Source organism: Oxyura jamaicensis, chromosome 20 (assembly GCF_011077185.1).
Source record: "Oxyura jamaicensis isolate SHBP4307 breed ruddy duck chromosome 20, BPBGC_Ojam_1.0, whole genome shotgun sequence".
Lineage (NCBI taxonomy): Eukaryota > Metazoa > Chordata > Aves > Anseriformes > Anatidae > Oxyura > Oxyura jamaicensis.
Window position 1 is genome coordinate 10,626,748 of NC_048912.1, and position 10,958 is coordinate 10,637,705.

The following is a 10,958-nucleotide window of genomic DNA, read 5'->3' on the forward strand; positions in this document are numbered from 1 at the left end:
TTTACTTCCATCTGATTTATTTATCCTGTTTATTATCATAAAGCAATTCAATCAATATAAGCTGGAATTCAAACAGGTGTACATTTGAATTATGCATACTAACATTCATCAAGAGATAGAAGATGACTGCTATAGTCCAGATCGTTCCTCTAACATATGGCCCAGCTTATAAGTAAGGAAGCTCATAGTGATGAATCTTTATACCTTGACTTCTGCTTGACCCCAATAATTGTTTGGTTACTGGAAACCAAAGGAATTGAAATAGCGTCACGAATTCCACGGAAGAGGCTTGGACAAGCAATCTCTGTGTTTCTTATCCCAAGCCAGTAGGGTTGTATTTTAAGATGGGCCTTCAAGTTGACAGTTCCTCTATTAGCTTCTGAACACACAGGAATCCTAGCAAAACACCAGTAAACCATACCAGACAGTTATGTCAAGAAAATCTTGCAAACAGAACAGCGTATGGGGAACTGGAACTTGAAAGAAAACCAAAGCACTAACCTCAATTGCAGCGTAGGTTAGGCATTAAACCAACCTAAACGGTATTGGAAGCATGCTAGATGTTGAAAGCGTACTAGAAAGCTTATAGCTTTTGGCTCCCCTGTGTAAACCACTATCCTTTCTAAATATGAATGGTCAACATGATCCTCAGACAGAGTTCACAACCAGCTTCTGGTCGTCTTTGAACACAGTTGGTGGTTAAAATGCAAGGAACACTGCAAATTGAAAATTTGAAGGCAGAAAAAGCATTCATGCATAGGTTCTGCTACAAGCAGAGGTGCTACAGAGATGGACTATGCACACTGGACTGGAATTTTCAGGCATTAGAGGCACAAAGACTGATTAATTAAAAATTACAGTGAGATGCATGAAGTTTGGGAAAGAGAAGTGTACATTGTTCTGTACAAAAATATTTGGTGTCCACTTAGTTAACTGTAATGCTAACATGCCAAGTAAAATCAAAGATGAAACATCAGTGTCCACCATCGGCAATTCAGGTCTCCAAGACTAGAAACAGATCTTTGCATAACTGTCCCCCTACATAATTACATTCCCCAGCTGACCTGCAGTTCTTTCAATTTCTCTGTCCTTTACCACCCTCCTTACTGCTCTTCCCCCCGCTACCTCCTTAGAATAGGTCCTTTACAACCATTTTTATAAACAATAACTTCTAATTCTTCTAATCACTATTCTAAGAAGTTTTCTTCTCTTCGTTCTTACTGATAACAAGGTCTTCTGTCACACCAGTGCTGCCCTTATTCATACCACGTAGATGTATGGCCTAAGGTGTCAGGGATTAAATCATGGCCTCACTAAACTCCTGATGACTTTGGCAGTGTCAGACTTCACCTTTGCATCTTCTCTGGCCTACAGTTACATGAGCTCCAGGAGTCTCCTTGAGATTTTGTTTTAGTATTTCACCATTTAGGCACAGAGAATATTTTGGTTTCTCTATCAATACATTTCTGCTTGGTAACTCCCAGTCTGAATGCTGATTGTGTTTTGCATAAAATTAACTAAATTGCAGGCCTTCTATTTCATCGGTACTTTTTGTCTGCTTCCTCCATGAACAATGTCAGGGAGATTGCAAGCTGACTACAATTCTCTTTCCCAAGCAAGAGGAAAACAACATCTAAGAGACCAATCAGTACAAGTTTCCTGATGTCTGTTGGGTTTTATATGCTATATTGTACTCTAGCTTTTAACATTTCTATTCATTTGAATCACTTTGAGAAATGAATGTCATGAGTGCCACAGCGTTCTGCAATACTGGTATCTATAGATAAATTTGGAACAGGTATAACAACAAGCTTGCTCTTTTTTCTATTTAAAAATTCACTAACAAATTAGTGAATTTTTTATTCAGCTAACAAATTATTTGTGCAATGCCAAAGTAATCACAGGTTTTTGCTCTCATTCAGTATCCAGCCTGCGTAGGGAGGTCCACTGTAGGTGATATTTTGCAAGTAAGACTAGATCAACAGTGGCGTTAGGCTTCCAGGAGTGTTGATACCACACGAGCACACAAAGCCTACCCAGGTGTTGCCTGAGTCTAGAGGGATCCATACCAATACAAGTATGGAAATTCCATCAGTGAAGGACAGATTTTAAAAGAAGTGGACTCTGTCTTCCTTGAGAGGAGCTTTAACACCAAAGAGGTTTCAGGGCTATGAACTGGGAGCAGAGGGAGATGACTGCCTGTTGCCTAAAGGAAAGCACAGCTCTTGACCAAATGAGTGGGATCCACCCCATTGCACAGGGAGACATCATTCACCTGACAGCCTCGGGATACAAAGCAGCAAGGTGCCTCAGAATTAACGCTGCACCACAGGCACTGCAGCACTACTCCTTCACAGATGCATCCATTCACCAGTAGGCAAGTCCTCATAGCGCATCCCTTGTGGCAACAGCACAAGCCTTTCTCTTCTGCAGCAGCCATCTACGAGGAGCTCAGAGGAACAAAGTTAACATAAGCAAATTGGGATGTAACTCAGGTAAAGTTTGAAACATTTCTGGAGAAAAGGGAAGCATTTGGGGAACATTTCAATGATGTTTGAAATGATATCGACATCCAAGGCTGTCCCTGGCTACGGTGCCTGTTTCTAAGTAGCAGCAGTCACTGTTTCAGGCTTGCTGAGCATCAGCTTGCTCATGGCTCTGGGGGAACAGCAGCCATCACGATGGCTGTGAGCAACATTGGGGGTCTGCCCAGGCAAGGAAAGGGGGTAAGCTGATAATGGTAAGAAAGTGTGATGAATTATTGCTGCACTTGTCATCTTTATTTAACTTACTGCCTTTTGCATCCAGGGGAATCACAGTCCTTCCAAAAGAGTTGCTTTGGATTTCTTAATATTAGGAGACAGTTGTGACATTCGTGCTGCCCTGGGCCTAATTAGACTTGAGGCATTTTTGATGCCTTTTCTTCTTCATAATGACCTCCCTGTTCCTTCATGTGAGGATCCCAAAGCTCATTAATGAATCCTCACTAAAGTCTTCTGGAGACTGATCCTTTCCCTCTGCTGTACCATGGAGAAGAGAAAGCACTGACTGCCACACAAAATGCACAACCCTTTTTTTTCTTGCCTGTTTCCTTTCTTTGAACAGGTTATTACAGCTTTTCTTCTAGAAGCAGGCTTTTGTACATCAGTACAATACAGAAACGTAAGAGTTCCTGATACTATATAAATCAGAACTCAAATTCTCAAGGTCACATACGAAGTACTTGCAGAACTGAGGATGTGTTTCAGAATTTAGAGCCTCAGTCTCTTCAACAGCCCCACTGCAGTCAGAGGTCTATCTCTCAGTGTGCTGTCTCCCTGATTCTGCTGCACACTACAGCGTAGCTGCTTACTTTAAGACAGACAATATTATTTGCTTCATCTACATCTTTGGAATAGAAGCTTTAAGCAAACACAGTGCTGTGGCAAGTGAAATGAGCATCTAACAATGCAGCCACCCAGTCCAAACAGCGTGCCACACCACTCGAACACGCAGCAGCATTCCTAAGGGACACACATTTGATTAGGTCTCTCTATCCTGCTCCTCCTCTGGACCAAGAGCTACAAAATGCATTCTGATTTCTGGTCTCACTAACCCAGCAGTTCCCTGCAGTATAAATACCTTTTATTATTTTAACTCTCCTGAGCATTTTTCATCTTATGTAATGAATAACACTGTATCTTGCCTTTTTTATTTTTATTTTTTCTGGCTTTGCCCTACACTGCCAGCCCTTTCAGGTGGAAGAACTCCCATATCCCCCTGTTAATTTAGGGGTCTCTTCTAGCTTGAATTCACCTTTCTTGAATAAGAACTGCACGCACTGCTCCAGTTCTGGACTTGCCCAGCCATTAGCTCTCTTCTAACTTGCCCCAGTACAGCTTTGGACTGGTGCATTCCCACTGCCCAGACACAACGTACTGGTGACTTCTTTTCTGTTCTTTCAAAGGGTGAGTCTCCAGCTACCAGTACAAAATACTTGCTATTTGTCCCTCACTACGTGATTGTATACTACATAATTTTCTACCATTTCTGGCATCCATCTCCTGAGGTCACCCAGTTCTTTCTGTCTGACATTCTGTGTCTGTTTTTTCCTAGAATGATGCGGCATGCTGCATAATGTCTAAAAGCAACTACAAAACCTCTCCCCATTTCTAGAAGCTTGGGTACGGATTACACAGTCTAGACAGACAATAGAAAAAAAAAGAATAAAGGATTTCTGTAGACTTTTCTCTATAATCCTGCTTGCAATATTCAAACGCTCAGCAAAACACCAGAAACAGCATTGTTTATATCTTGTCTACTGGTCACCCTGATAGAAATTGTGATCTTGTCATTCTCCTAAGCAGTTATTTAACAACCACATATTTGAATCACATAGAATTACTTAGCAACGTAAGGCCTGTTTAAGTGAACTTCCTTTAGATGATCCCCTGCAAGTCTCCCCTCACGCAGTGGGAAGCCTACGTTCGTTTGTTCTGATTGATGTCAGCACGTATAAGCATTGCTGCACGGCCTCCCACAGCAACCACCTTCCAAAGCGGTATTTGGCACAGCCTGAAGTTCCGAACCTTGCTTTATGACTTTATTAAAATAAGGAATTAAAGAAGTGGTCACAGGACTCAGCCTGCTGAAGTTCAAGCAGCTTTTGGACAACGCTCTCGGACACACAGCCTGATTTTTGGGTGGTCCTTTGGGGATCCAGGAGCTGAACTCGATGATCCTTGTGGGTCCGTCCCAACTCGGATATTCTGTGTTATTTGTCATCTTAAACTTGAGCTGGACTGCGAACAGTCGCCAAGCGGGAAGGAGCACGGGGCTGCTGCTCCGGCCGGCAGCAGCGGGAGGCGCAGCCCCAGGTGCCCGGTGTCCGGGCTCCCTCTGCCGGCCGCTGCGGCGGTTTCGCTCTGCAGGTGCTGCGCGACGCCAGGCACGGCAAAAAGCAGCCACGGGCTTGCTTTCCCTCCCGGCTGCAGCCTTTTAAACCCAAGGAAAGCAACAACAACAAAAAAGCACAGCCACCACCCCAAAGCCCTTTTAGTTTACAAAAGAACGCAGCAGTAAACGTGTATTTTTTCCTAGATTGCTCCAGAAGTTGAATCCATGGTTTTCATTGCTCTGTCTCTGTTCCTGGTTCTGCACATAGTCCAGTGGCAGGGCACCGAAGTTAAAAAACAAACAAACAAAAAAAACACAAACAAACAAACAAACAAAACACCTCTGCCACAAGGAACCAAAACCAACTTATGTCAGTTATTTGTAGAGTCTCCACAGGCTGTGTGCTGGGCTTTGCAAGCAAAAAATAAATAAATAAAGCAACAGGCCAAGTTCTCATAAATGCTTGTCCCACTGAGAACTGCCTCTTCTATGGTTAAGTGAAAGTCAAGTGCTGAGCTCTTCAGGAAAAAAATAAATAAAATTAAAAAAATCCACCCAAGCCTCTCTAAGCAAAACAATGGAAACTGCTGAAGAAGGAGCACTGAAACACTAATAAGCCCTCAAGAAACAGACCAGAAACTCAGCTTCCTTCTACTCATCAGAGAGATGTAATTAGACCGTGAGTTGTATTTTTACTTAAGCATCTAAGGAACGTGGGATACTAAGTCTAAAAGCAGATGGACAGGAAATCACTGACTTGAAGAAATCCCAGTCTTCAAGTCCCTGAGGCTTATGATTTTGGAAGTTCTAAGAAAGCACCGATTCTGACTCCGAGCAATCATAATTAGCCACTTCCATGCACATTAACTTTGCCTGCACCCTCCCATGGCAGACCAAGTGCCCTATTTACAAAACAACCCTTAACTGATCTGCTAGAGGCAATAAAGCCAGTCAGGGCCAGAAGTGAATTAAAGATCTAGGGATTTCCAATCCCCTGAAATACCCATTACACTACATCACTCTGGTCTGTTGCCAACTATTAGGAAACTACCCTAGCAAGGAGCACTCCAAAGAACTTGTAGACAGCCTCCCTCAGGCTCTCCTACAAGCTGTTATTAACCAAATGACCTGTTTGGCTATGGAACAATTTTATAAAAATTCAAGCTATAAATTAAGAGCGTGTTTGCGAGCGGTGCTGTCAAGCTAGCTGTCATCTTAGCTGCAGCATCACCAGTATATGACCTTATTTCATAACTAAACCCTACAAACCCCACCTCGTGACCTGTATTTGAAGCATGTCTTTGGGAAATTCACTGTCCCTTGAAATCTGCCAGAACCAGGTTAGGCCATATGTATTTTAGGACGCGTGGCCAGACGTCTCCTGCACAGCCTGACTCTCAGAGCTGGAGGGAAGCACAGCAGCAGCCGACTTCCTCCGCCACTGGAAGCGTACCATCGTGCGCTCGCTCTGCTGCTGGCCCCACAGGCGGGCGAGGCTCACTGCGGTCTGTCCCTCGCTATCTGGGTCAAGGGCTCGTGCCCCACAGCTAAGGAGCAGCTCAATGCAGTCACAACGGCCCATGACAGCAGCTGCATGAAGAGCAGTCCTTCCTAGCGGGGTTTTGGAATGCACATCTGCACCTGCAAAGAGACACATGTAGCTGAGTGTGACAAGGCTCACAAGAAGGAGGTAACCGACGGAAAGGACTGCCCATTGTGCAAATGCAGATTTCTGGGGAAAGGCAAGTTGCAAAGCAACAAAAAGCTCAAGTGTCAGAACTACAGAACTAGAGCTTGCAACTTGTCCTGTACTTCTGTGTATTTCTATTATTTCTTGTATGACTGATAAACCATTGCATAGGACTGATAAAAAATGAACACTTCTAGATACTAAAAAAAAAATAATGAGACTCATAACGAGGGAAGTAAAAACATGTAACCCTGTTTTGCATTATGATTTTACCTACTTTAAGAGCAAACTCATTACATTTAGCAAGAACAGTTCTCATTGTTTTAATGTCTGCATTGGGATTGTTGGGCTTAATACATTCCCTACCTCAAATACAAAACATGCAAGATGATTTGGGTAAAATTCTATGATCTTGGTAAGCAGGAAGGCGTGGTATGCTGTGCAGGTACAGCCAGAGAAGAATCATTCCATCTAACAACATTACCATGTCTCAGGAGAAACGTGGCAGTTTTAACATGGCCTCTATGGCTGGCAACAAACAGTGCCACAAAAGCTCGGTGCGCTACCCATTCCTTTTTCTGCTCTGGTCCCAGTATTTCTGCATATGGTGTGGTGCCAGCAAAATCCTCTGTAACTCCCAGATGGGCGAGCTGCAAAATAAACAGAAACCTTTTAGCATCTTTCAAAAGCGTACTGATTCTTTATAAAGTCTCGTATCTGCATGTAAGGTATACTAGCACACTGCACATATCATTTTATGGTCACCTAAATAATACCTGCTTGTTTTATATTAGAGAATCAAGATAAGGCAGAATAATTTCTAATGACATCTATTCACAGCCATCCCTTGGAACATTAATTTGGGTTTTCCTTTTCTATAGTTACTGAGCTCCACAAAATCTTATCAAACCCATCTCTCTTTGCAGTCCCTGTCCCTCTCTTAAATTTATTGGAGACTGACCAGATTCCAAGCTTTTGGGGGAAGAAAGCAGACAGCATTGGCCATGTAAACACAAGGTCCTTAGGATCTAGGCAAGACTTTGGGCCTTAATTCCAGCCGACAACTCAGACTACTTCAGGACACAGTCCTGTATCATATTCTTTCCCAGGAGCTGTGATTTTTTTGTTTTGTTTAGAACTGACATGCTTGGCTTTAAGTGTTGCTGAGCGGCCTCTTTGGAACAATTTTCAGTTGTCTCATGCTGCTACGCTGCTGCTCTTCCTGAGAAGTCATTTCCACATTGGACTACATCTTCCACAGTGCACCATGGTTTCCTCATCTAGTAAGTGGAAGCCCATTAGTAGAGCAGCTGTACAGTTTTCTTCATTTTTTTTTCCAGTTGAAAGTCAGTGTCAGTCTCCAATACATCTTTCATTTCAAAGGAGAGTATTGTCTTCCTGGCACACCTTTCTGCTTCCTGCTCTGAGTAGGAAAATTCTCTAATACACAGGGAACTCAAAACATGGGAAAAAAGCAACCCTTCATCCAATAGCAAAATGCAAACCATTTGTGGCACGAGGCAGAATAGCTGCTTACCAACGAACCGCAACACTACACAACAGTTAACGACAGGAAGTGAAGAACCCTGTGGTATCCATTTGCAATGGTTGGGGAAATGCAGAGGAACAGAATGTAATTAGCCAAGCTGGAATTTGGCCAGGGCAACAGAGATAATGGTTCTTTATGAAAGGCACCAAAGGATATTTCATGATCACATCTGTTCGGGCCTGAAGGTTTACAGTACAAATCCAAGTACCTTGTGTTTCTGCTGAGACAACATTTCAGTCCGAAATCAAGAAAGCAGCATGCCCTCTCTAAAAGCACTACAGAAATGATTTGTTCCACCAAAAAAAAAAAAAAAAAAAAAGCTGTCTTACTAATCAGACTTGACAGTATTGCAAAATCAAGATAGACTGTAAGCTTGCAGCCAGTGAAGTGCAAGAAATACAGTGTCTCCTGATCCTTGATTATTAGCTTTCTCTGTTCACTGTTACAAGAAGCACAACTAACCTACTTAATTTTTGTCTCTTCTGTTAAAGACTTCCCTGCTATTTTCTCTATGAACTCTTGCTTTATAAAAGCACTCAAGACCTTCAGCAATAAGCTTTCAGCATTTCTGCAGACAGCACACCCCAGTCGTTCACCAAAGTAATGGAGTCAACCTTCATAGTGTCTCCTTTCGCAGCAGCTGCCACAAGATGCCCCCAGCCATCTTGTCTCCAGATGCGCATCGTAATTGTTCCACCACGGACAATATCATTGTCCTTAAATGTAGAATCATCTAGCAGATCCACTGTAGGGAGTAACACAATAAAAGTAAGTCAACATATCCTCAGAGAAGATGACGATGACCAGCTTAAAGAAAAAAAGTGACAATTCTTTTTAACAATGTCCATGTTCTCTGATTTTACTGTCGTTAATGCATCAAGGACACCTTAGGTCCCATTGTGCTAGAACTATGAAAACACAGACATCCTCCCAGCCTGGAAAAGGTAAGAATATCGTGCTGTTGGGATAGTATGGTTGTAATGCAGACAGCTACAGTTAAGTACCAAAACCTTAGGAGAAAATACGTGTGTCCATGCACACAGGGTGTCTTCATTCTAAAATGAGCTTTCTGCTTGCAACCTCCCTCCTTGCAACCTCCAAAACTAAGTTCTCCAATGACATGCACTCTCTGATGCAGTGGGCACAAACATTGTTCCACACAACTCCAACTATGAAGTTAGCCAGAGCCTTGCTACAGCTATGCCAAGATGAGGTAAGTCAGCCAGGTATTGCTGTTGGCTACCAACAAGGGTAAGCAGGAGTTTAGAGATCCGTTTTTGCAATTTCTAATCTAAGAAAACCCTGTTGGTTAGACCGTTATCCTTCAGCAGTAGGAAGCAAAGTTAAGTCAAGAGCTGAATTCCAACTGCAGTACAGCAAAAAGGAGGAAAAAACTCTGACCTTCACCCAGGACTTACACACAGCTGTAACTAAGAGGTAGACACAATGAAAAACTTCCACAAACCCAAGGTTACACATTCTCACTTTCATCCAGGTATTGAAGCCGCTGGAAGTGAAGGGGGATCCCAGTTAATAATTCTAAATGGGACTTAAGCTTCTTCAGAGTCAAGTCATTCTGGCACTGAGGCAGGGAAAACATTTCATTAGTTTCAGCCAGACAAAGGCGGACACCGAAAGTCCCTGGAGGCAAGGAAGACATGGTCATCAAGTTGTTAGTGACTAGAAGTTTTTAAGACTTTCCTCTTGCAAAAAACTTGCTGCCATTACAGGGACAGGGTTTACATCCAGTCGTAATCCCTCCCGTCCCTGGACACTCCCCTTATCATCAGAACCCTCCATGCCATTGAGGGTAGACCCCCTGTATACCATTAGCACCGTACAGTATCCAAGCAGCACCAAGTGACATCACAGAACAACCTGCTTGGGTGATGGAAGAGCCTGGATGAACACAGCTGGAACATGACAATGTAACGCACCAGAATGACTACGGGATTTCTTTGTTCTTGACCCCTTTTTGATTCTCACTAGGATGACACAAACTTAGAATCACAGAATCATTTAGGTTAGAAAAGACCTGCAAGATGATCAAATCCAACTGTCACCTAACACTGCAAGTCCACCACTAAACCACATCCCTACATACCACATCCACACATCTCTTAAATGCCTCTAGGAATGGTGACCCCACCACCTCCCTGGGCAGCCCATTCCAATACCTGGCCATGCTTTCTGTGAATAAATTCTTTCTGACGTCTAATTTAACCTCCCCTGGTGCAACTTGAGGCTGTTTCATTGCATCCTACCACTTGTCACCTGAGACGAGAGCAAAACCCACCTTGCTGCAACTTCCTTTCAGGTAGCCATACCTTAGAGGTACCTTTCAGGCACTTGAAAGGAAAGCAGCAGACAAGATAGTAACTCGATACCCAAGCTGTCCGTATTTTATGTTCCTGTCTTTTTTGTTCAAGTTTGGGTCACAATATACATGTTTAGTTTGATGTGTCATAAAAAGAGCATATGGCTGTTCCGTTTGTGTTTCCAGTTTATTACATAGGGGTCTTGTGTCCGAACTCAGAGTGTGTGGGTAGGCTTTACTAGGAGGTGCGGGGGGCTGTTTATTCCCCCCACTTTTAGAGCACAGCATAGAGCACCCAGTCAATGTCTGAAAGGAACAAGAGGACAACTGCAGCAGCAAAAGAAACAGAAGACTCAGATGTGAAAGGAAAAACCAACCAGCCAGGTGTTGATTACTCATTCCCAAATCCACTCTCCCCCTCCCATCATCAGTATGATGAATTCCACACTCCACCCTGGTGTAAGAAACCAGTTATTTTTGCTAGGGAGAAGTTTCACTAACCAAAATAATACATTCACACCCCACTT

The 10,958-nt window shown here is 43.1% G+C and overlaps 1 protein-coding gene across 2 annotated transcripts; it reads right to left on the reverse strand.

The window, feature by feature from the left end:
* Positions 1-5,203: 5,203 nt before the first annotated feature.
* Positions 5,204-10,287, reverse strand: ANKRD60 (ankyrin repeat domain 60). 2 transcript variants are annotated; one of them, XM_035344064.1, is made up of 4 exons: positions 9,600-10,287; positions 8,729-8,859; positions 7,050-7,215; positions 5,204-6,516 (listed from the first exon to the last, which is right to left on the reverse strand). In XM_035344064.1, the coding sequence occupies exons 1-4, from the start codon at positions 9,778-9,780 to the stop codon at positions 6,233-6,235; spliced, it is 762 nt and encodes a 253-aa protein (XP_035199955.1). In that variant the 5' UTR covers positions 9,781-10,287; the 3' UTR covers positions 5,204-6,232. The 2 variants fall into 2 exon arrangements, with proteins under 2 accessions (XP_035199955.1, XP_035199956.1); XM_035344065.1 differs by having other exon boundaries at positions 9,533-10,287.
* Positions 10,288-10,958: the final 671 nt, after the last annotated feature.